The sequence below is a fragment of the Canis aureus genome, chromosome 8, assembly GCF_053574225.1.
Source record: "Canis aureus isolate CA01 chromosome 8, VMU_Caureus_v.1.0, whole genome shotgun sequence".
Classification (NCBI taxonomy): domain Eukaryota; kingdom Metazoa; phylum Chordata; class Mammalia; order Carnivora; family Canidae; genus Canis; species Canis aureus.
This window is the reverse complement of record NC_135618.1, coordinates 37,212,575-37,236,584: the sequence shown is the minus strand read 5'-3', so window position 1 is coordinate 37,236,584 and position 24,010 is coordinate 37,212,575. Positions and strand designations below refer to the sequence as shown.

The 24,010-nt window shown below is 53.0% G+C and overlaps 1 protein-coding gene across 5 annotated transcripts in view; it reads left to right on the top strand.

Moving 5' to 3' along the window:
- LOC144318698 (interleukin-9 receptor-like) overlaps nt 1–24,010 on the top strand; it is a 50,682-nt gene that overhangs the window by 425 nt on the left and 26,247 nt on the right. For 2 of the 5 annotated variants that reach the window (XR_013384756.1, XR_013384755.1), the window contains exons 2-9: nt 3,291–3,404; nt 3,710–3,821; nt 3,936–4,114; nt 4,661–4,806; nt 5,006–5,213; nt 5,729–5,843; nt 7,147–7,231; nt 17,023–17,200. Coding sequence is in view for 3 of the 5 variants with exons in the window: in XM_077905866.1 (XP_077761992.1) it covers nt 3,291–3,404; nt 3,710–3,821; nt 3,936–4,114; nt 4,661–4,806; nt 5,006–5,213; nt 5,729–5,843; nt 7,147–7,231; nt 8,746–9,246 (1,460 nt within the window). In the remaining 2 variants the exon portion in view is untranslated. Of the gene's footprint in view, nt 1–3,290; nt 3,405–3,709; nt 3,822–3,935; nt 4,115–4,660; nt 4,807–5,005; nt 5,214–5,728; nt 5,844–7,146; nt 7,232–8,745; nt 12,553–17,022; nt 17,201–24,010 lie in introns of those variants that run through there. The other 3 variants (XM_077905867.1, XM_077905866.1, XM_077905868.1) reach the window with 3 other exon arrangements.

The window sequence follows — 24,010 nt, the reverse complement described above, 5'->3', positions numbered from 1 at the left end:
GAGTTTTTAGGTGTGGAAGAGACTTTTCTTCCTCAATAGCTGAGCTAGGGGTTGTTCTGGGGCCAGATGGTCTGAGCTGTAAGGACCATGAGTGGAGATGAGGTCCCGGTCTTGGGGTTGGCAAAACACCTTAAAACCCTATGTCCTGGGAGCGGGGGCCTTCGGGCAGAAGAGGAGCCAGAGTCTGGGGATCTCCCCTTGGAGCTGTGGGCAGGCAGCGGGTGAGGGTGGGATCCCAGAAGGAAGGTCAACTTGGCCAAGCAGAGGAAGGGGAGGTGAGGGTTCGTGCTTAAGTCATGTCCCAGAGCACTCTTCCCAGGGGTCTGAAGCATTAACACCATCGAGAGGCAAGGTCAGCATTTCTTACCCTGTTGGGGCACAACATGAATCAGACAGGTCTCCCCCTGGAAGAGCCTGGTGTAAAGAGGCAGCATAGCTACGAGCTTTGCTGACGTGCTTACAAAGGAGCTATGAGGACATTTCGGGACAGAGAAGGTCAGTGTTAACTGTGGGAAGAGCAGGTGCATCATTTTCCTCCCTTAGCCCCCAGGTCCCCCAGAACTGTGTCAACACCCTTACTCTAGACCTTTCCCCCAGCACTACCTGCTTCCCTGCTCCTGCCATGATCTGACTGGCCTCACCTGGGGGTGTCTTGTCTGGCCAGAGAGAGCTTTGTGAAGGAACAGGCACACGATGCTAAAGGAAGTCAGGCAGGGGGTATAGTGTGAGGTGGGTTAGGCCAGCAGGGGACCCAGAGTGAGCTCCCCTGGCCCCCGTCCGCCTGTGCCCCTCAGACTTCCATCCTCATCTCCCTTCTTCCTTCTGCTCTGGGTCCCTCCCCCTGTCCATGTCCACCTGAGGCCGGCCTGGGCCCAGCTCGTCTGTCTCCACAGCTCCAGCCTGGTGTTGCCACGGCTCCCAGACATGCACCTCCCAAGACCCAGATACGTGAGGGTTTCAATTGCTTCCTCTTTCCCCAGAAGAGGGAAGAAAGTGCTAGATAAATGTCCACTGAAATAGCAACCTCCGTTCCTCTATGTCTGCCAGCTTTCTGAGTGGGTACGCAGAATGACAAGGATAGCACTCCGTTAAAAGTGAATACTCTAAAAAAAAAAAAATGAAGACTCTGTGTGAGAGGGGACAGTAAGTGGACCGGGTGGAGCCAACTTGGGAGGGTGTGTCTCCAGGCACCGGGCCCTGGGGGGATTCCCCTGGGGGCCGGGGTGGGTGAGGGGCTGTGTCTGTCTGGAGACCTGCCCCTGGGTCTGACAGTGTGTGTGGATTCTGAGGCAGGGGTCCCCGGCTTCATGGTGGGCCAGGAGAGCAGGGTAGGAAAGCTGTGAGGCCCCAGCAGTCAGACCTCACGGGCTGGACCTTGGCCCTGAGGTCATGGAGGAGATGAGTCCTGAGAAGGGAACAGAGTGCTCATGGGCTGGAGGCAGTGTCCTCAGACCTGGTGGGACAAGGGCAGCGCCGGGTGGTGGCATCAGCTATGCTTCGAGATGGTCTAGTGTTGTCTGAGCTGTGACCAGATCTCCCGGTGTCCTCCCACTGCCTGTTCCAGGACTGGGGAGTGTGCGGGTGAGGGTTTCTACAACGCCTGGCCCAGTGTCTGTAGTCAGAGGCGTGGGTAGCCCCGAGGGGAGACAGAGCAGTATGCGTGCGCTGGGCACGGTGGGCAGCTCCCAGGCTGTGTGGACCCTGGTTGAACATGTGCCGAGCACAGAGTTACCAGGTGCCAGGCGTTGGGGAAGAGCTGCTGCTGTCCCTGGTCTTGGCTTCTGCTCCTCTCAGAGGGTGGCGGCCCCGCCCCAGCCAGCTCGCTGTGTAGACAGAAGCGTTCTCTGTGGAAAGAGTTCTCAGGGGACGAGCAGGGACCATCCCCCCGTGTAGGTCTCTGCTGCTCGCCCAGAGTGGGTCCTGGCACTGGCAGCTCTCAGCTGTCCCTGCCCTGGGGTCTGCGGAGCTTGGAGCCTCCCCACCCCATGCTCCCGAACCATCTGCTTCTGGGTTGGCCTGTGGCAGGGCTGGCCCACTTCTGCACAGACGGAGGGGTGCCTCCACCCAGGGACCCCTCAGCTGGGCGGTGGCTGCTGTGCCTCAGACCCTGCAGATCTCGGTGCTCAATCTGATCCTGTCATCACCATCCTGACCGTGGGCTGTTGTAGGCTGCTCCCCCATCTCCACCCTGTCACTGCGCAGGAGGGGACAGATGCTGTTGGGGTAAGCTTGCTACGGCCTCCCGTGCTGTGGCTGCTGGTGCCTGGGGATGGTGGTGCAGTCTTCCTGAGCACGGATCTTAACAGGGGTCTGTCCTGTGGGCACCTGGATGTCTCCTGGGCCGTTGGCATGGCGTCTGCTGCCTGAGCGCGTGCAGGCTCCTGGAGGGCTTACGTGCTGTGGTCTGTGAGCGCATCTGCTGCTCTTTGCCTCCTTATCAGCCATCGGGCTTGCATAACCAGGCTGGCCCTGCTTCCTGCTTAGGAACTATCAGTGCACCATCTGGAGCTACAAATGGGGTGACAGGACGTCAGCAGCCTCCCCGCACCCAGGCGCTTCCTAGCAGAGCCCCTGTCCCCAGCTAAGCTCCCATCCCCCCAGGGATTCTGTTGCCCAGGTGGGCCCCCGCACTGAGGGCCCTGCTCTTCTGAGGCGCTCCCTTTGCAGGGCGGGTAGCTCAGAACAGGGGCACGGCTGGCCGAGCTGGCGGAGGGGCAGTGCACGGCCTCTGCAAGTGGGTCTTTATTTGTGGGTCCAGCAAGGGAGGGCATGGGCAGATGTTGGCCGCGTGACCTGGGGCAAGGCTTTCCCCGCCCCGGGACTCCCTGTCGGTAAGTAGGGACAGTGAGTCTACCCCACGGGGCTGCTGGGGGGACTCAAGTGTTCCACTCGTGCTGCGCCGGGCCCGAGGTCGCCCTGCCCCAGCTGCCCTGTGCGATAGGGACGATAGGGATGGGAGCCGTGCCGGCAGGGGGTGCCCGAGCCGAAGAGGACGCTTCTAGGCACACTCAGCCACGCAGCGGCTCAGAGTCCAGAACCCTTCAGAAAGAGCCGTGGGCTTGAGGGCAGGGTGGCCATGAGTCTGCACTGTGCCCAGCGGTGTCTCGCAGCGCCAGTGTCTCCGGAGCACAGCTGGGGCGGTGGTGCCCCATCTCTGCACGGCCTGTGGTGACGGTGCAGGCAGTGACCCGCTCAGAGCTCATGGCCAGGAGCATGCCCCACGGGGGGCAGCCCTCGGGGTCTCATGGGGAGCATCCCGTGGGGAGCGCTCTCAGCCCAGTCCTTTGCAGGCTGGTCCCTGGAGAGTGAGGCCCTGCTGCCAGAGTGGAGCACCTGGCTCCTGATCTGCACCTGCGTCGGCACCTGGGTTGGGCCCGGAGCCTCTGTCCACGGGGAAGGAGGAGGTGAGGGCTGGCACCCGTCTCTGTGTGAGGTGGGTTGGTGGAGAGCTTGGTGGGCAGGGCTGCCATCTCTCTCACCCCACAGGGAAGGGTTTGGCGGGAAGGGTGCTGGGCGTGTCCTCAGGGACCTGCCTGGACTTCATTCCTGCCCATGCGCCGGGGCTCAGAGCCCATCACCTCCCAGCCGTGCCCGTGATGCCTTCTCTTGGCATCATTCTCGGGGGACTGCCTTGTCAGAGTGTCAGCTGCCAGGCCCTAACCCTGCCCGGAGGCAGCCACGGGGGGCTCCAAGCCATCACTGTTCCCAGGGCTCGAGGCTGGATCTTTCACCTGCCTCAACAACAACGTCCTAAGGATCGACTGCCACTGGTCTGCCCCAGAACTGGGTCAGGGCCCCAGTCCCTGGCTCCTCTTTACCAGGTGAGTCTGGAGGGCCAGGCTCCGTGAAGGCCGTGATGGTGGGATTCCCGCGGGGGTAGCAGCAGCCCTGGGCGGGTGCGGTGGGCCCTTGGTACCGACCTCCTCCCTTTCCAGCAACCACGTGCTGGGCAGCAAGCATAGATGCGTCTTCCGGGCCAGCGAGTGCACTGTGGTGCTGCCGCCCGAGGAGGTGCTCGTGCCTTCCGACAACTTCACCATCACTTTCCACCGTTACGTGTCTGGGAAGGAGCAGGTCAGCCTGGTGGACCCACAGTACCTGCCCCGGAGACACGGTGAGGCCTGGGCTGGGTGCCTGGACAGGGAACATCCTGGCTTCAAGGGGATTGGGAGGCAAGATCCCATTGCCCTTAACCTTCATGGCCCAGCGAATGTTCTCCGTCCCTGCTAAGAGAGGCCCAGGGCTGGGAGCAGGCTGGGCCCCTGGGAGGGCAAGAGCCCACTGCTTACCGGAGAGGCAGGGATTTGGAGGAGGATGAAGATGTAGTGCTTCAGGTTGGGGTACAACTTGAGTCACCTGAAATGCACTTCAGTCATAGCAGGAAGGACTCCAGTAAGACACTGGCCGGCACTTCCGGCAGCAGCTTGTGAAGGAAGATGCGGGCAAGATTTGAAATCACCTTGTCTGGCTGCAGGGGCTGGAGGAACGCACTGTCCTCGTGTTGCACCTGGGCCCTCCCTAGGGGAGCTGCCTCCCAGTGAGGCCAGTGATCTGGGAGGGGAGGGCTTCGACCATGCCCCCACCCCCCCAGCATCTTTCAGACCCCCCAGTCCTGGGCATCACGACAGACATGCCCTCATGTAGCCTCACTGTGTTTCAGTGAAGTTGGACCCTCCCTCGGACTTACAGAGCAATGTCAGCTCTGGATCCTGTGTCCTGACTTGGGGCGTCAGTCTTGCCTTGGAGCCTCTGGCCGCCATCCTCAGCTACGAGCTGGCCTTCAAGAAACAGGAGGAGGCCTGGGAGGTAATGCTGGGCTGACGCTCTCTCCTGGGAGCAGCAGCTCAGTGCACCTGCGTTTAGTGCTTGTAGGCCCGTGTGCTGTGCATGTGTACCCGTGCCCATGTGCGTGTGCACGGTCACGTATATGTGTGCGTGTGGGTTCTTGAGGGTCAGTGGACCCTGTCTCACCCTCAGCGCCTGCTAACTGTCCTCTGCCCCACAGCAGGCCCGGCACAGGGATCACATTGTCGGGGTGACCCGCCTCACCCTTGAAGCTGTCGAACTGGACCCTGGCTCCAGCTATGAGGCCAGGCTGCGTGTCCAGATGGCCACACTGAAGGAGGAGATGGGGCAGGAGCAGCACTATGAGGGCCAGTGGAGCGAATGGAGCCAGTCTGTGTGCTTCCCATCTCCTCAGAGCCCTGCCCAAGGTGGGGTCTCCCTCCCAGAGGGCCTCCCCTCACTCGTGCATTGCACCGTTCCACCCTCTCGCCCTCCTGGAACCCCCTCCCTGAGGCAGTCATGCCCCAGCTGACCACCCTCCCCTGGAGACAGGAGAGTTTTAAGGAGGAAACAATCACCTGCCAAATGTTGGGCCTCTCGGAACCTGTGGTTGTTGTCTGTCGCTGGTGTGAGTGTGTCCCCGGGTGACACTCCGGGCCTGTGCTTCTGTCTCTGGAGCCTGGATGTTGTCTCCTGTCCCAAGGGAGGGCAGGGCTGACCCCTGTGAACTGGTGGGAAGGGGTCTGACCCCGATGACCTTGTAGACGGAGGAGATGAAGGCCAGGGGCGGGCGATTCATTAGCAGGTGCAACACAATCCCTGTGGCCTATGAGCAAATTTCCAGTGTGGCCCAGGGCACTCCTAGGGGTGCTTTGCCATGTGGAATTGGGGGAACGTCCTGGTGCCAGAGAGGCTCACAGCCCTGGGCCCTTCCTTCCCGTAGGTTCTCACCTGTTCTTGCTTCGGGGACAGCCCGACAGCAGCACCCTTGTTGCTGTGCCCGTCTTTCTGCTGCTGACCAGCCTGACCTACCTCGTCGTGTTCAAGCTTTCACCCAGGTCGGTAGCCAGGGTGTGTGTGTCTGTGTGCACACATGCTATTGTGCTAGCATGTCTCTGTGTGAGTTTCTGTGTGCATGTCCATGTGTGTGGATGTGAGTCAGTGTGTGCACGTGTAGGTGTGTGGTAGGTGGGGCATCTTGGGCCAGACCGGTCATCCCTCCCCACCGTCTGGTCTTGGATGGGGCGGGGGTTTTGAAGCCTCTGCCCTGGACCCATGGAGAGCTCCCAAGTTGCCGGGTGTGTTGGGGGCCCTATGGCTCCAAAGAGGCTCAGAAGGATCCAAATTCATCGGGCCCAAGCCACCCAAGAGCCTCATCTCTGGCCTTTGGAGGTGCTCTGTGGTTTGCTCATGTTTAAATGCATTCTACGAAAATGCAGTCTTGGGAATCTGCTGTGCTCGGAGCCCTGGTGAATGCCCCAGAGAACAAAACAGGCGCGGCCCCGTTGACAACCATCACCCCTGTCAGGTCATGGGAGGGGGCCCGTAGGAGATGGACCGGGTGTGGACTGGCAGCAGGAAGGATGTGAGGAAGTGGGAACAAGAGAGTGGGGTGTTGGGGGGGGGGGTCGGGGAGGAGATGCTGGGTGGGCCGTGAAGGCCAGACTTGACCTGGAAGCACAGGAAAGCTCTTGAACCACGAGAAACTATGCGACAAGGCCTGGTTTGTATTTTGAGAATAGATTTGAGCGGGGCGGGGAAGGACCCACCTGGAGGCCTTGGTGGTGTCCAGAGGGTGGCTATTTGCTTGGAACCGGCGGGAGAAGCAGAGAGGGAGCCATGTAGAGGGAACTGGCAGGCCTTAGGAAGAGAAGCCGAGGGGGCGGATGAGCTGTGACCGTGGGCCCCTGAGGCGGGACTTGCTGTGTCCTGAGCCACATCTTTGTGGGGGGCCAGTGGGCCTGTTGCTCATGGAGGAGTCAGGTGGGGCAGCGGGCTGCCTCCTGGCTGCTAGGGGCACACGTGTGGCTCCCTCTGGGAGGAAGACGCCAGGGCTCTCCCTGTGGCCTTAAACCCACCTCGCAGCTCACCCTGTAAGGACACGTGTCTTGGTGTAAGGAGACCTACGGGGTCATGGGCCGGGGAGGCCGCACGGGCACGTGCTGGGTCTTGCCCCGAGAGCAGGTCTGCGCCCGGCTAGAGGCGAGAGAGGCAGCAGCGCAGATGACACAGGGCTGCCTCTGCTGCAAGGGAGTGGAGCTCCCACGGGACCTCAGGCCTCCTGAGCTGGGGCCTCCGAGGACCCCCTCCCCCAACCCCTTGGGTGTGCGTAGGCCTCCAGCTGTCCTTTCCCGGCCTCAGGATGAAGAGAAGCTTCTACCGGGAAGTACCCTCTCCAGCGCCCTTCTTCCAGGCCCTCTACAGCGTGCACTGCGGGGACTTCCAGGTGCGTGTGGGCCCGCAGCAGGAGTGGGGGCGGGGCTGGGGTCACCCACGGGCCTGGCCTGCCCAGGATGTGGGCTTCGGTGTGAGTGGGGGCTAGTGTGGGGGCCTTGTCAGTGCTTTGAGCTTTTTTGGTATACGTAGTGGGTTTAAATTTACACGCTGTGTCTTAAATGCATCAAAACAATTAGCTGTATTCTCTATTGCGGGTTTCTTTTTCTTTTGCGGGGAGCAGCTTCTGGGAGGTAGATGGTCATTCTGTGGTGCAGACTATGGTGGTGTCTTGCAGCTGCCACGTGTCTTGTGCCTGCTTCTTCTCTGAAGGTGTCTGTGGGGAGGGCCTGGTGCTGGTGCTGTCCTTGGGGCCCTTGGTGGTCTGCAGCTACTGCTCTGGTGGTCGATGGGGAGCGCCTGGCCCTCCCTTGTTCCCCTGGGTAGCGTGCTGGCACCCTGGCCACTGAGCACACTCCACATCCCCCCCTTTGTAGTGCCCCGGTGAGCGCCACCAGCAGGGTCTTCGCATCAGACCCCTTCAGTTCCCTCTGGCCTGGGGGCTCTTGCCCTCTGGGCTCCAGCAGGTGGTTTCAAGTTCCCTACTGCGGGTGGAGGATGGCATGTGATGCTTCCTGGGGTTCTTGGGCCTGCTCTTCCCCGATCCCCCTGCCATTGCTGGTCTTCCCTCTGCCTTATCATTGTGTCTCTAGAAAGGGAGCCCAGAAAACAAAATTTAGAAAGGGAGTCCAGTTTTCAGTTTCGGATTGTTGTCCAAGAGTATAACTCGAGGCTTAAAGTGGAGCATCTTGTCTTTGGTGGAGGCCACCTCCTTCTCTCGGGTAGTGGCCGTCTCTGTCCAGACCCCTGAGGTCATGTGGGCTGCACGCACCCAGCTCTCCTCTGGAGACCCATGTCACCCGCCAAGTTATTTAGACCCCTTGGGGGTGGGGTGGGGGTGGGGGTGGTCTGGAGCCATGGGTGGGCTCTCCAGGGAGCAGGGCAGTAACAGAGGGCAAGGTATGTGTGGTCCATTTGGTGGTGGCTCCTGGTCTCACCTAGGACATACTTCCCTTTGGGAGGTGGGGGGCCTCTTGTGGCCCCACGGAGGGGTCCAGGTCTGCTGCCCTCAGCCCAAAGGTGCCGTTCCCGACAGCGTCTCGGTGTGAGTGTGTGAGTATGTGGGTGGGGGGTCCAGGAGAGGGGCGCAGTCTCTGTAGCCCATGGAAGCGCCTGGAGCAGCAGCCAGGGACTTTCTCTGTCCTTGGCACCTGTCACTACCTGTACCCTCTTTCGGGCTGCTGTGAGCACCGTGCGGTGAGGTGGGGGATTACTGAGGGTCCTGGGCTACGGATACGCTGGCACGTGGAGGTAAGATGGAATGTTCTTAGCACAGGCATTGTTTGGACTCTAGGCGAGGATTTCAGGAGAGCTTCTCGGAGGAGGAGGGAAGGCTGCTTCCAGGGAGAGTCCTGAACATGCGGCCTGAGCCCTTCCCCTACGCACACCCCATGCTCTCTGTTCTAGACCTGGATCAGGGCTCACAGAACTGGCCTGCTGCCGAACCCGGACCCTGTCGGTCCCCCACAAGGAGCCTCGGAGTCCAGCGACCAGGAGGCCATTGCGTGGCTGACCTATGACCCAGTGGATCCCTGGCAGTCAGTGGTCCCAGAGGACGAGGAGGAGGGCCCTGGCGCCGGCCTCCCAGAGGCTGTGCTGAGAGCAGGGCATGTGCTACAGGGAGGGCAGCCGCCTGCCTATCTGCCGCAGGAGGACTGGGTCCCTGCGAGCGCCCCCAGGCCAGCTCCCCCACAGTCAGAGGGCAGCAGTGGTGACTACTGTGCCCTGGGCTGCTCTGGGGGCTGCCACCCCTTTACCTTCCCAGGAAGCACTTGGAGCTCTGGGCCCAGCCCGGTTTTGGCCCACGGCCTTTCTGGTGACCAGCAGAGCCTGGATGCCTGGCGAGGAAGTACCTGTGTGGGAGTCGGTCACGGTGAGAGGCAAGACCCTGCTGAACGGGTCGCATGAGGACCTCAGGGTGTTGGCCTCGCTCCTACCCTCTGCAGTCACCGGGGTTGATCTAGAGCCCGGACTTGGCCAGCTGCATGATGTCCATTTTGCGGAAAATGGACCAAAGTCTCTCTGAGAACGGAGCCCCTGCACAGACATCCTGTCCGGATGGAGGCCAGCGGGTGACCCCCACCTCCCTCCCCTCCCCTCCCCTCCCCTCCCCTCCCCTCAGCATCCTGCCACTCAGCACCCCCTCCCCGGCCACCACTTCCCTCCCTGCTATCTGGCTTCACTCGGACCCCTCAGAAAAGAAGGGTGTGGGCCCACAGCCTGTTCTGCCCTCACCTCTTTAAAGGGTCCACCTGCACCCAGCAGATGCAGAGGAGGTGCTATGACTTCTTTCTGTGCCTTCCTGAGGTCCCTCTCCTCCTGAGATTAAAAGGGGTCCAGTGGGTCTTTCAAACCGCTGCTGGCTGGGAGAGGGGCCGGAGAAGTGCGAGGGGATGGGGCCAGTCTATTCTCGGGCTCTCTGGGGTTGGAGGTGCTGAGGTTTTACAGGTAGGGTCAAGTGGAGGAGGTGCCAGTCCCTGGGGCTCTGGTGACCCCTGTGGTCCACGCAGGAGAAAGCACTTGCAGCCCCAGGCTCCCAAAGGCACAGGCCCCCCTGCCTCAGACAGGCTTCCCCCTCCCCTCTGCATGCCACTGGCGCCCCCGGGGGTTTGTGGGGAGCCTCAGAGGAGCCAGATTGTGGTCAGCAGCGGGGAAGCAGGACCCAGAATGTATTTTTAGTTTGTAGAGAGCGGGAAGGGTGTGGACGGAAGTGAGGTGCAGGCATCTTTAGTTCTAACCAAGGATAAAAAAAAATAGCTTGAATCCACTTCCTGGAGCCGACCCCTGGGGAGCGCTGGCCCGGTATCAGAGCAGCATCTGTGTGGCCCCCGTGGCTTCCCAGGGAACCTGCATGTGACGAGTGACCCCCACAGCTGGGACGCCTCCTCTGCGCGGCCGGAGACACTGTTTCTGTGGATCACATTTTCTCTCAGTGACACGCAGAGACCCAGCTTTGGGCTGGAGCTTGAGCATGCAGCCCCTTGGAGGCTGCGTGACCTGCCCCTTCGGCCACATTGCTCTTAGTTCCCCTGAGCGAGTCGCCTGCGCACCTCTGTGCCCAGAAAACTCTGGCTTCCCTCTTTGGAGATGAGATGACCCTTGGACACTGTGGCCCCGAGGTCCAGTTCACAGCAGAGCCAGGTTGGGAGACCTTGGGAGGAGGAAGTCGTTGAGCACCGGGTTCTGAAGGAGTCGGAGGGCCAGGGGCCGGAGCTCCAGTCCTGAGCTGCTGATTCCAGGGGGTTGGGTGCGCGGTGCCGCTGGAGCTCGAGGGCCCCACATGGGGCTGGCTGGACCGTGGAAGGCCCGGAAGGCCAGACTGAGGGCAGCGAGGGCAGGGGACTCTCCCTGACGCGGGAGGATATGCAATGGTTTCTCTTGGTTTGTTTGTTTTTAAGATTTTTGTTTGTTTGTTTGAATTTTTAAGCCATCTCTACACCCAACGTGGGGGCTGAACCCACATCCCTAACATCAAGACTTGCATGCTCCACCGACAGCCAGTCGGGCGCCCCGCTTTCTTGGTTTCCAGTGTGGTGAAATCCACATAGTCCAACCCTCTTTCAACGTGTGCAGTTTGGTGACATTCAGTACATGCTGATGTCTGACGTCGTCACTCCCACAGGAAAACCCCTGCTCGTGAAGCGGTCGCTCCCCCCCGCCGCCCCGGGCCCTCTGGAGCCCCTTGCCTGCTCCCCGTCTCCATGGATCGCCTTTTCTGGGCATTTTGTAGAAATGGAGTTACAGGGTGCGTGACTTGCCCTACGGCCTTATTCCTCAGTGTAGTGTTTTCGAGGTTCGCCCACTTCGCGGCATCAGTGGCCTCACCCTTACTGTGACCCTTGCGCTGTTACCAGGTTTTCCTTGTTGCAAGCAGCACTGCTATGAACATTCATGGAAAAGTTTTTTTGGTACCTGTTTTCTCTGTTTCTGTGTGTATTCCTAGGAACGGAATTGCTAGATCACATGGTATGATCATATCTATGTTTAGAATTTTTGAGGAACTGCCAAACTGTTCTCCACAGTGACTTCAGCATTTTACATCAATGGTGTACTCGGGTTACAATTTCTCCACATCCTCACCAACTGTTGTTAGTGTCCTTTAAAAAAATATATTTTTTAAGCTTCTTAATTTAAATAATCTCTGCATCCAATGTGGGGCTTGACTCACGACCCTGAGATCGAGAGTCCCATGCTTGGGGTGCTTGGGTGACACATTCAATTTTAAGTGTCCGACTCTTGGTTTCTGTTCAGGTCATGATCTCGGGGTCACACGATCGAGCCCCGTGTAGGACTCAGCACTCGGTATGGCATCTGTTTGGGATTCTCTCTCCCTCTCCCTCTGCTCCTCTCGGTCATTCTAACTCTCTCTAAAATAAATAACTAAATCCTAAAAAAACAAAACAAAACAAAACAAAACAAAACAAAACAAAACAAAACAAAAAACAGTCACATGCTATTCCAACTAAGCCAGCCAGGCATCCCTTAAATCACTGTTCTGGGTATAAAGTGGTACCTCAGTGTGATTTTGATTTACATTTTCCTGATGGTTGGTGATGTTGAACATCTTTTCATGTGCTTCTTGTGTGTCTTCTTTGGAGAAAATCCTGTTCAAGTCCTTTGCCTTTTTTTAAATTGGGTTGCTTGTCCTTGTGGTGTTGAGCTGTAGGAGCTCTTTATATATTCTGATACCAAAGTCATATCAGATATTCCATTTCCAAACATTTTCTTAAATTCTGCATGTTATTTGGTGCCATATACAATAAACCATGGCCTAATCCAAACCCAACAAACACATGAAAAGATGCTTAACATCCTTAGACATCAGGGAAATGAAAATGAAAACCACACTGAGATGCCACTTCACACTCAGGGGATGGCTGTCATCTAAAAAATGGAAGTTAGTTTTAGCAAGGATGTGAAGAAATTGAAATTCTCATGCCCTGTGGATGGAGTTGAGAAACAATACTGGTGAGGGGTACATATCAATGTGAATATTCACTTAAAAATGTTGAAAATGGGATGCCTGGGTGGCTAAGTTGTTGAGCGACTGTCTGCCTTTGGCTCAGGGTGTGACCCCAGGTTCCTGGGATTGAGCCCCATATTGGGCTCCCTGCAGGGAGCCTGCTCCTCCCTCTGCCTCTGTCTCTGCCTTTCTCTCTGTGTCTCTGTTGAATAAATAAATAAAAATTTAAAAAATATGTTGAAAATGGTAAATTTCGTTATGTATATTTTACCATAATTAAAAATAAAAATTAAAGAGAGAAAAATTTTATGTTATACATGTTATCACACCCTCAAAAAAAATCTCTGTAAGGATTGGTCCTGCAGGACACCTGGGTGGTTCAGCGATTGAGCGTCTGCCTTCAGCTCAGGGTGTGACCCCGGGGTCCCGAGATCGAGTCCCACGTCGGGCACCCTGCAGGGAGCCTGCTTCTCCCTCTGCCAGTGTCTCTGCCTCTCTGTCTCTGTGTCTCTCATGAATAAATGAATAAAATCTTAAAAAAGGGGGTTATCTTGGATATCTGCATTGAGGCAGAAGGATGGGGATCTTGAATGGGATGATCCATTCAAGGAGACTCATTTAATCCAATTTACTGAAGCTGGTATCCCTCATGGACCGACAGAAACTCTGTCAGCACCTGTTGAGGCAGTATTTCCGGGTCAGACTGCATGGGTTTGAGCAGAGGTGGAAGAAAGGAACCCTGACCCAAGTTCCTCGGATGGCTCCAGTGCAGCTGCTGGTGAGCCATCCTGCTCTCTCTTGGATGCACGAGGCAAAAGGCGCATTTATTTATATGTTATTTGATTTCTCTCATCTGTGTTTTAATGTTTTATGAATATTTTTATGTACATTGTTAGATTTATACCTAAGAACCTTAATTTTTGTGCTGTAATTTTTTTTTCATTTCACGTCCATTTGCTCTGTATATCATTGCTGATCATCTCAGTTAATTTAGGCTGCTATCAAAATATCACAGACCAGGTGGCTTATAAACAATAGACATTTATTTCTTTTTTTTTTTAATTTTTATTTATTTATGATAGTCATACAGAGAGAGAGAGAGAGAGAGAGGCAGAGACATAGGCAGAGGGAGAAGCAGGCTCCACGCACCGGGAGCCCGATGTGGGAATCGATCCCGGGTCTCCAGGATCACGCCCTGGGCCAAAGGCAGGCGCTAAACCGCTGCGCCACCCAGGGATCCCTAGACATTTATTTCTTACAGTTCTGGAGGGTGCATGTCTGAGATTAGGATATCTCTGGCAGCAGACTTGTTTTTTTTTTTTTTAAGATTTTATTTATTTATTCATGAGAGACACACAGAAAGAGAGAGGCAGAGACACAGGCAGAGGGAGAAGCAGACCCCATGCAGGGAGCCCGATGCAGGGACTCAATTCCGGGACCCCGGGACCACGCCCCCGAGCCAAAGGCAGGCGCCAAACCGCTGAGCCACCCAGGGATCCCCCAGCAGCAGACTTGTTGTATCCTCACTTGGAGGGAAGGTGCTGGGGTCTCTTTTACGAGGAGACCACACCCTTATGACCTAATAACCTGTTCTAACACCATCACACTTTTCATTTGGATTCTAACACTGAATTTGGAGGGAACACAAACACACCATAGTCTTCATGTCAATTGACTTGTACATTGACCTTGTAGTTTGTTTTCAGTTGGAATTTCCAAGTTATGACACTGAATACACAGAACTCTAAGTTTCAGAGATTCCCCAGGCTTTTCCTAAGTGGGTGAACTGGCCACAGCTAAACTGTGAGCTGGTGGTGGGGATGTCCAGACAGTTTGGTGTTGTGAGGACAAAATAGGGAGACGGTCCTCAGGGCGGCTTCCCCAGTGATGTGTCATCAGTAGGCGAGCACAGAAACCTCTGTTTCTGACTTTCTCACGGGTTTATTTGTACTTTCTCCTGTAGCATTTCAGCAGGACATATCTTACAGACGTGTCCCTTCATCAGGGCTTTGGCCTTTCATAGCCATGGAACACCATAGTACTTTTCACAGATTCTGCTTCTTGGAGAGGAGAACCTCTGAGAGCATCTGGCTGCAAGTGTGAGTGGGGCCTGAGTAGGTATGAGTGGGGTGGCTGCCTGGCTACCCTGGGCCTCACATGAGGTCCTCTCTCTTCCGATGTTGATAGTTTGACAATTGTCAATATGACAATTGGATGCACATTGAAAAGTTGCTGTGTTGGGACACCTGGGTGGCTCAGTGGTTGAGCATCTGCCTTCAACTCAGGGCGTGATCTTGGGGTCTGTGTTTGAGTTCCACATCTAGTCCCACATGGGGCTCCTTGTGGGGAGCCTGCTTCACCCTCTGCCTGTTGTCTCTCTGCCTCTCTGTGTCTCTCATAAATAAATAAATAAAAACTTAAAACAAAAAAAAAGTAGATGTGTTACAAACTACAACCTTATTTAAGGTTAAATGTATTATTTATTCCAAAACTGAATTTTTAAAAAATTAACTTTTCTGATTTTAATGGAAGTAAATTCATTGATCAGTTTTTTTTTCTTTTATTGAGAAAGTCACAGTCAAATTGGCAGCACCTTTGTCATGGTACATAAAGTAGTGTTTACTTTGGAATCACTGGGCTCCTACATTAGATGAACCATATACATATATCAAGCTTTCATACTATAACCAGAACACTTGGGTGTTTACTATGAACTTACTTGTTCCTGGGGACTTTTCCAATGGGAGATTTCCAAGCCTTACTGTGACCTTTTCCTGTTCATTGGTCTGTTTCTGTTTTCATCATGTCAGGGCCCATTTTGTTACTGTGTGTTTTTACTTGGAAGTTACCCATTTTCTCTAGGCTTCCAGTGTCCTCTTATTAGATTTTAAAAATATTTTAAATTTTAAAAAAAGATTTTACTGATTTATTCACGAGAGATACACTGAGAGAGGCAGAGACATAGGCAGAGGGAGAAGCAGCCTCCGTGCAGGGAACCCGATGTGGGACTTGATCCCAGGACTCCAGGGTCATGCCCTGAGCCAAAGGCAGACACTCAACCACTAAGCCACTCAGGCATCCCAATTTTAAAGATTTTGTAAAAATTAGATAAAGGAAACCTTGCTTAAATTGGAGCCAGGAAGCCTGAAGGGGGAGCTCTCACACACGTGCCACTGGTTGAACCACAACCAGCAGAAAGAACTTGGTCTAAGTGCTGCCATTTTTCTTTTTTTTTAATTTTTTTTTTAATTTTTTTAATTTACGATAGACACACACACACACACACAGAGAGAGAGAGAGAGAGAGAGAGAGAGAGAGAGAGAAAGGCAGAGAGATAGGCAGAGGGAGAAGCAGGCTCCATGCACCGGGAGCCCGACGTGGGACTCGATCCCAGGTCTCCAGGATCGCGCCCTGGGCCAAAGGTAGGTGCTCAACCTCTGCACCACCCAGGGATCCCCCTAAGTGCTGCCATTTTTTAACGGTGTGCAACAATACTCCCTAATTTCCTATTTAAACCCAACACAAACTGACCTTTCCTTTGTCTTTTGTTTGTTGTCCTGAATTGCAGTTCTTCAGCTATTCCCAAAGCAACTCATTTTGCTGGTAAAATAACTGGCAATTCTATCTTTGAGGTTGACAGTTTCTCTGTCGATTGTATCCACAATAAACTAAGGATGAGTTTATATTGATGTCTCCAACTGCATCCACCATCTCATGGATGTTGTAACCTTTCTTCTTACCTGTAACTCTAAGGGTGGGTGATAAACCTGTTGTTAAGAAACTAAATCCAGGGCAGCCTGGGTGGCTCAGTGATTTAGTGCCACCTTCTGCCCAGGGCCTGATCCTGGAGACCCGGGCTCCAGTCCCACATCGGGCTCCCTGCATGGAGCCTGCTTCTCCCTCTGCCTGTGTCTCTGCCTCTCTCTGTGTGTGTCTCATGAATAAATAAATAAAATCTTTAAAAAGAAACAAAATCCACCTGAGTAAACTGAAAGATCCGGGTGGCTTTATTCAATGATTCATGAGTCTGGCAGTATCGTATCTAGCAAATAGATGGCATCTCCATGGAGTTGTAGAAAAGGAAAGGCTCTTTAAGGCAGAGAGAGAATGGAAAAGAAGATATTATTAGCAACGAATATGTCATTTTAGGCATCTGTATAACTTCTTTGTGCAGATGTGTGTTCAGATATACCTATTGTCAGGTTATTTGTTTTCTTATTGTTGAGTTCTGAGAGTTTTTTTGTATAGTTTGAATACAAATCCTTTATCAGGTATGTGTTTTGCAAATATTTCCTTGCAATCTGTGGGTTGTCTTTTAGTTCTCTGAGCAAGGTCACTCACATAGTAGGAGTGTTAATTTTATGAAGTTCACATTAACAATTCTTTTTTACTTTTGTAAAATTTGCCTGTGTCTCTGCCTCTCTCTGTGTCGCTCATGATTTTATTTATGAGAGACAGACAGAGAGAGAGAGAGAGAGAGAGGGAGAAACAGACTCTGCATTGAGCAGGGAGCCCCACGCCAGACTGGGTCCCAGGACCCAGGGATCATGATCCCAGAGGCAGGCAGACGGTTAACCGACTGAGCCACTCAGGTGCCCCATACTTGTATATTTTAAATTTATGTATAATAATTTCACTGTAAGTTATAAAGTTTTTGTCTACATTTTATTCTATATCCTTTCCTTTTTTTAAAGAAGACTTTATTTATTCATCTGACACAGAGAAAGACAGAGCACCAGCAGGCAGAGCAGCAGACAGAGGCAGAGGGAGAAGCAGACTCCCCGCTGAGCAAGTAGCCCCGTGCGGGGGACCCCAGGGCCCCGGGATCAAGGCCGGAGCCGAAGGCAGACGCTTAACCGACTGAGCCACCCAGCCGCCCGCATTCTATATGCTTTCCAGGTAATTGTTCCTTAGGTATTTCTGGAGAAGCTGGGATATTGTACTCCATTTCACTGAGAAAGTTCTGGCATTTATTGGATTCAGCTGGGCCCTGGGAGGGGCGGGCTCTTCCCCTGAACTGAGTGCCCTCGAGTCCTGCACCGCCCCCGCCCCCTGGGTGCCCCGGCCCAGCTCCCGACCAGACCAGCGCAGGGCTGCGGGCGAGCTCCAGAGGCCTAGTCTCTGCCTGCTGTGTGGCAGGAGCCCCGCCTTCTCCGCCTCCGCCGCGGAGGTGGGGCCGCGTCCACACTGACAGGAGCCTCCTCAGGACCCGCCGCGGAGGAGGTGGGTGCGCGTCTACGCTGACAGGAGCCTCCTCAGGACCCGCCTCGGAGGAGGTGGGTGCGCGTCTACACTGACAGGAGTCTCCTCAGGACCCGCCGCGGAGGAGGTGGGTGCGCGTCCACGCGGGCCGGAGCCCCCTCAGGACCCGCCGCGGAGGAGGTGGGTGCGCGTCCACGCTGACAGGAGCCTCCTCAGGACCCGCGGCGGGAGGGGCAGGTGAGGAGACGCCGCGGAGCGGGGCTGCAGGAGGCCGTGCTCACAGGACCCGCGGAGGATGGCGCGCTGCACCAACGCGGGGGTTTCCGGGCGGTGTTGCGGTGACCTGGGGTCCCGCGCGGGGCCGTGCCCCGGGCTGGGGCGTCCCCCCTTTCTGGGCTCGGGATCCCCTGGGCGGCTGCGCTCGGCCGTGTTAGGCACCACACGGATTCGGGTCCTGCGGCCCCTCAGGCCGTCTGCAGCCGGGGAGCTCCCGCCGCCTCCGCCTGCAGGGTCATCCCGTGTCTACACCGCTTCGGGGCTGTTGGCTCCGTGCGCGTGACCAGGCCGCTGGGAGGTCGGAAGGACTGCGCTGTGTAGACGGCCTCGGGGAGCGGTATTTTCACAGCATCGGGTCTTCCGGTTGCTGAGCATGGAGGGTCCCCGTGGCCCTGTGTCGCCCTGGGTGTCTCCGGGGGTGCGGGGTCGGGGAGCAGGCCTGTCACCTGTTCATTATTCCCTGGGGAGGGAGGCAGCTGGGCGGCTGTGTTGGAGGACCGTCCTGGGAGCAGCAGGTTCCTCAGGGCAGGGCTGCGGGGGTCAGGGTCTCGTGGGGGACCCCGGCTTCCCCTGCTGGGGCCTGTCGCCAGCGTCTCTCCTTCGGGGTCCTCCTGCTGGGGCCTGTCCTGGACACAGGGCGGGCTCCCCTCCAGCCTCCTCCCCAGCCTCCCCCCCAGCTCCCCCAGTTCCCCTCCAGCCTCCCCTCCAGTCTCCCCGCCTAGACGCCCAGTGCACTTACTGTGGGTTCCCCTCATTCACTGTCACACTTGTCACGAGGTTTTGCTGGAGGGCTGTGGAGAATTGGAAATCCGAGTCCCCTGCCTCTTCTGCGCCACAGACACAGGGGCCTCTGGGGTGACCTCGCGCGGGCCTCTGGGTGACAGGCAGCCTCCCGCTGCGGCTGAGCTGGGTGCAGGTGGCACTTGGCCTTTGTCACAGAGCTGGACGTCCTCTGCTCCTGGCGGGGTGCTGACGTGGGTGCGGAGTCACCGACTCTGCCGAGATTTCAGACCTGCAGGAAACCTGTCTCCGCAGCACAGACACTCTGTACACCAGCCCCCAGACGCCCCGGCCGCCGTCTCCTCACCTCGGCTGCCCCTTCTCAGCCAAACCCGGGACGCCCTCCCCAGGACGCAGCACACAGCCCTGTCGGAGGAGATGCCACAGATGACGCATCCTAACCCGAGCACAGCTCCCACCTGTGTCCACCTGCCCACTGTCTAAAATGTCTTTACCATTCAGATCCAATTTTCTTACTGTAGTTAGGATTATGTTTAGGTTTAGGAATTGGGGATTAGGATTACGGTATAGGGCAAGATTTGGTGAGGGTTAGAGTGAGGATCAGGCTCACATTTTGTACTCCGGGGGCATTAAACGAGCACATGGGCTTAGGTTTCCTCCAGATTTCTTCTGCTCTGCTCCTTGCCAATCTCCAAAAGTCACATTTCCTACTGTGTTGGAGGCCAAGTCTTCCGGTGTCATTCAGGTGTCTGAAATCTCTTGGGGATCAGAGCCAGGCTCTGGGACTGGGTCAGATCAGAACCCAGTCTAGGGTTAGGGTTAAGGCCCAGGAGCTTTGGAGGGTCCTAGGTGGGGGTAGTTTCGAGATCTGCCTTGAGAGCTGAGTAGAGGGCGAAGGTGAGGATGAGGCTCAGGCTCAGGGTTTGTGTTCAGGGGGACACTGAACGTGGGGCTTGGCTCGGGGTTAGGGTTAGGGTTTGGATTACAGTTAGGGGTTAGATTACTGGTAGGGTTAGTGTTACTGTTTAGGGTTAGGGTTATAGGTTATAGTTATGAGTTAGGGTTAGGGTTACAGATTATGGTTTAGGTTACTGGTTAGAATTAGGGTTACTGGTTATAGTTAGGGTTAGGGTTATAGTTGGAATCAGGGTTAGGTATATGGATTAGGGACTAGGGGTTAGCGTTTGGTTTTTGATTACTGATAGGTCTAGTGTTAGGCTAGGTTACAATTGGGGTTAGTGGGGATCCCTGGGTGGCTCAGTGGTTTGGCGCCTGCCTTTGGCCCAGAGTGCGATCCTGAAGTCCCGGGATCCAGTCCCGCGTCGGGCTCCTGGCATGGAGCCTGCTTCTCTCTCTGCCTGTGTCTCTGCCTCTCTCTCTCTCTCTATCATGAATAAATAAATAAATCTTAAAAAAATAAAATTAGGGTTAGGGTTATTGTCCGTATACAAGTAGAGATTGTATCTGGTCATGTGCTTGACACTGGGACTCCCAGTATCTTCAGTGGGTTAGTTTTAAGCGTTATAGTTATGTTTTGGGTTAGCGTATGTGCCTAGCACCCATCCATTCAGAGGCCTCTGCAGAGAATCAAACTCCAGGCCTCTGCTGAGGTGACAATAGCCATGGCAGGCATCTCCTGAGCTGGGATCAGGAGGGGATTTGTGGCTCTAAATACTCTTTATTTGGATTTTCAATTTCCTTTTTGTTTTTATCTCTTGTACGCATCCATTATATCAATACTAACAATTGTTATTTTATAGTTTTAATTGAATTCCCATTTGTTAACACAGTATAATATAGTTTCAGGTGTACCACATAGTGATTCAACTGTTGGCTACAATGCCTGGTACTCATCACAGGTGCCCTCCGTGATCCCCATCTTCCGATTCCCCGTAACCCACCCCCCCCGCCCCACTTCCTCTGGTATTTTTTTTTTAATTTATTTTTTATTGGTGTTCAATTTACTAACATACAGAATAACCCCCAGTGCCCGTCACCCATTCACTCCCACCCCCTGCTCCCCTCCCCTTCTACCACCCCTAGTTCGTTTCCCAGAGTTAGCAGTCTTTACGTTCTGTCTCCCTTTCTGATATTTCCCACACATTTCTTCTCCCTTCCCTTATATTCCCTTTCACTATTATTTATATTCCCCAAATGAATGAGAACATATAATGTTTGTCCTTCTCCGACTGACTTACTTCACTCAGCATAATACCCTCCAGTTCCATCCACGTTGAAGCAAATGGTGGGTATTTGTCATTTCTAATAGCTGAGTAATATTCCATTGTATACATAAACCACAGCTTCTTTATCCACTCATCTTTCGGTGGACACCAAGGCTCCTTCCACAGTTTGGCTATTGTGGCCATTGCTGCTATAAACATCGAGGTGCAAGTGTCCCGGCGTTTCATTCCATTTGTATCTTTGGGGTAAATCCCCAACAGTGCAATTGCTGGGTCGTAGGGCAGGTCTATTTTTAACTCTTTGAGGAACCTCCACAGTTTTCCAGAGTGGCTGCACCAGTTCACATTCCCACCAACAGTGTAAGAGGGTTCCCTTTTCTCCGCATCCTCTCCAACATTTGTGGTTTCCTGCCTTGTTAATTTTCCCCATTCTCACTGGTGTGAGGTGGGATCTCATTGTGGTTTTGATTTGTATTTCCCTGATGGCAAGTGATGCAGAGCATTTTCTCATATGCATGTTGGCCATGTCTATGTCTTCCTCTGTGAGATTTCTCTTCATGTCTTTTGCCCATTTCATGATTGGATTGTTTGTTTCTTTGGTGTTGAGTTTAATAAGTTCTTTATAGATCTTGGAAACTAGCCCTTTATCTGATTAGTCATTTGCAAATATCTTCTGCCATTCTGTAGGCTGTCTTTGAGTTTTGTTGACTGTATCCTTTGCTGTGCAAAAGCTTCTTATCTTGATGAAGTCCCAATAGTTCATTTTTTATTTTCTTTTGCCTTCGTGGATGTATCTTGCAAGAAGTTACTATGGCCGAGTTCAAAAAGGGTGTTGCCTGTGTTCTCCTCTAGGATTTTGATGGAATCTTGTCTCACATTTAGGTCTTTCATTCATTTTGAGTTTATCTTTGTGTATGGTGAAAGAGAGTGGTCTAGTTTCATTCTTCTGCATGTGGATGTCCAATTTTCCCAGCACCATTTATTGAAGAGACTGTCTTTCTTCCAATGGATAGTCTTCCCTCCTTTATCGAATATTAGTTGACCATAAAGTTCAGGGTCCACTTCTGGGTTCTCTATTCTGTTCCATTGATCTATGTGTCTGTTTTTGTGCCAGTACCACACTGTCTTGATGACCACAGCTTTGTAGTACAACCTGAAATCTGGCATTGTGATGCCCCCAGATATGGTTTTCTTTTTTAAAATTCCCCTGGCTATTCGGGGTCTTTTCTGATTCCACACAAACCTTAAAATAATTTGTTCTAACTCTCTGAAGAAAGTCCATGGTATTTTGATAGGGATTGCATTAAACGTGTATATTGCCCTGGGTAACATTGACATTTTCACAATGTTAATTCTGCCAATCCATGAGCATGGAATATTTTTCCATCTCTTTGTGTCTTCCTCAATTTCTTTCAGAAGTGTTCTATAGTTTTTAGGGTATAGATCCTTTACATCTTTGGTTAGGTTTATTCCTAGGTATCTTATGCTTTTGGGTGCAATTGTAAATGGGATTGACTCCTTAATTTCTCTTTCTTCAGTCTCATTGTTAGTGTATAGAAATGCCACTGATTTCTGGGCATTGATTTTGTATCCTGCCACGCTACCGAATTGCTGTATGAGTTCTAGCAATCTTGGGGTGGAGACTTTTGGGTTTTCTATGTAGAGTATCATGTCATCGGCGAAGAGGGAGAGTTTGACTTCTTTGCCAATTTGAATGCCTTTAACGTCTTTTTGTTGTCTGATTGCTGAGGCTAGGACTTCCAGTACTATGTTGAATAGCAGTGGTGAGAGTGGACATCCCTGTCTTGTTCCTGATCTTAGGGGAAAGGCTCCCAGTGCTTCCCCATTGAGAAGGATATTTGCTGTGGGCTTTTCATAGATGGCTTTTAAGATGTTGAGGAATGTTCCCTCTATCCCTACACTCTGAAGAGTTTTGATCAGAAATGGATGCTGTATTTTGTCAAATGCTTTCTCTGCATCCAATGAGAGGATCATATGGTTCTTGGTTTTTCTCTTGCTGATATGATGAATCACATTGATTGTTTTACGGGTGTTGAACCAGCCTTGTGTCCCAGGGATAAATCCTACTTGGTCATGGTGAATAATTTTCTTAATGTACTGTTGGATCCTATTGGCCAGATTCTTGTTGAGAATTTTTGCATCCATGTTCATCAGGGATATTGGTCTGTAATTCTCCTTTTTGGTTGGGTCTTTGTCTGGTTTTGGAATTAAGGTGATGCTGGCCTCATAGAACGAATTTGGAAGTACTCCATCTCTTTCTATCTTTCCAAACAGCTTTAGGAGAATAGGTATGATTTCTTCTTTAAATGTTTGATAGAATTCCCCTGGGAAGCCATCTGGCCCTGGACTCTTGTGTCTTGGGAGGTTTTTGATGACTGCTTCTATTTCCTCCCTGGTTATTGGCCTGTTCAGGTTTTCTATTTTTTCCTGTTCCAGTTTTGGTAGTTTGTGGCTTTCCAGGAATGCGTCCATTTCTTCTAGATTGCCTAATTTATTAGCGTATAGTTGTTCATAATATATTTTTAAAGTCATTTGTATTTCCTTGGTGTTGGTAGTGATCTCTCCTTTCTCATTCATGATTTTATTAATTTGAGTCTTCTCTCTCTTCTTTTTAATAAGGCTGGCTAATGGTTTATCTATCTTATTAATTCTTTCAAAAAACCAACTCCTGGTTTTGTTGATCTGTTCCACAGTTCTTCTGGTCTCGATTTCGTTGAGTTCTGCTCGAATCTTTATTAACTCTCTTCTTCTGCTGGGTGTAGGATCTATTTGCTGTTTTTTCTCTAGCTCCTTTAGGTGTAAGGTTAGCTTTTGTATTTGAGTTCTTTCCAGTTTTTGAATGGATGCTTGTATTGCGATGTATTTCCCCCTTAGGACTGCATCCCAAAGATTTTGAACGGTTGTATCTTCATTCTCATTAGTTTCCATGAATCTTTTTAATTCTTCCTTAATTTCCTGGTTGACCCTTTCTTTTTTTTTTTTTTTTTTCTGGTTGACCCTTTCATCTTTTAGCAGGATGGTCCTTAACCTCCACGTGTTTGAGGTCCTTCCATACTTTTTGTTGTTATTTAGTTCTAATTTCAAGGCATTATGGTCTGAGAATATGCAGGGGACGATCCCAATCTTTTGGTATCGGTTCAGACCCGATTTGTGACCCAGTATGTGGTCTATTCTGGAGAAAGTTCCATGTGCACTTGAGAAGAATGTGTATTCAGTTGAGTTTGGATGTAAAGTTCTGTAGATATCTGTGAAATCCATCTGGTCCAGTGTATCATTTAAAGCTCTC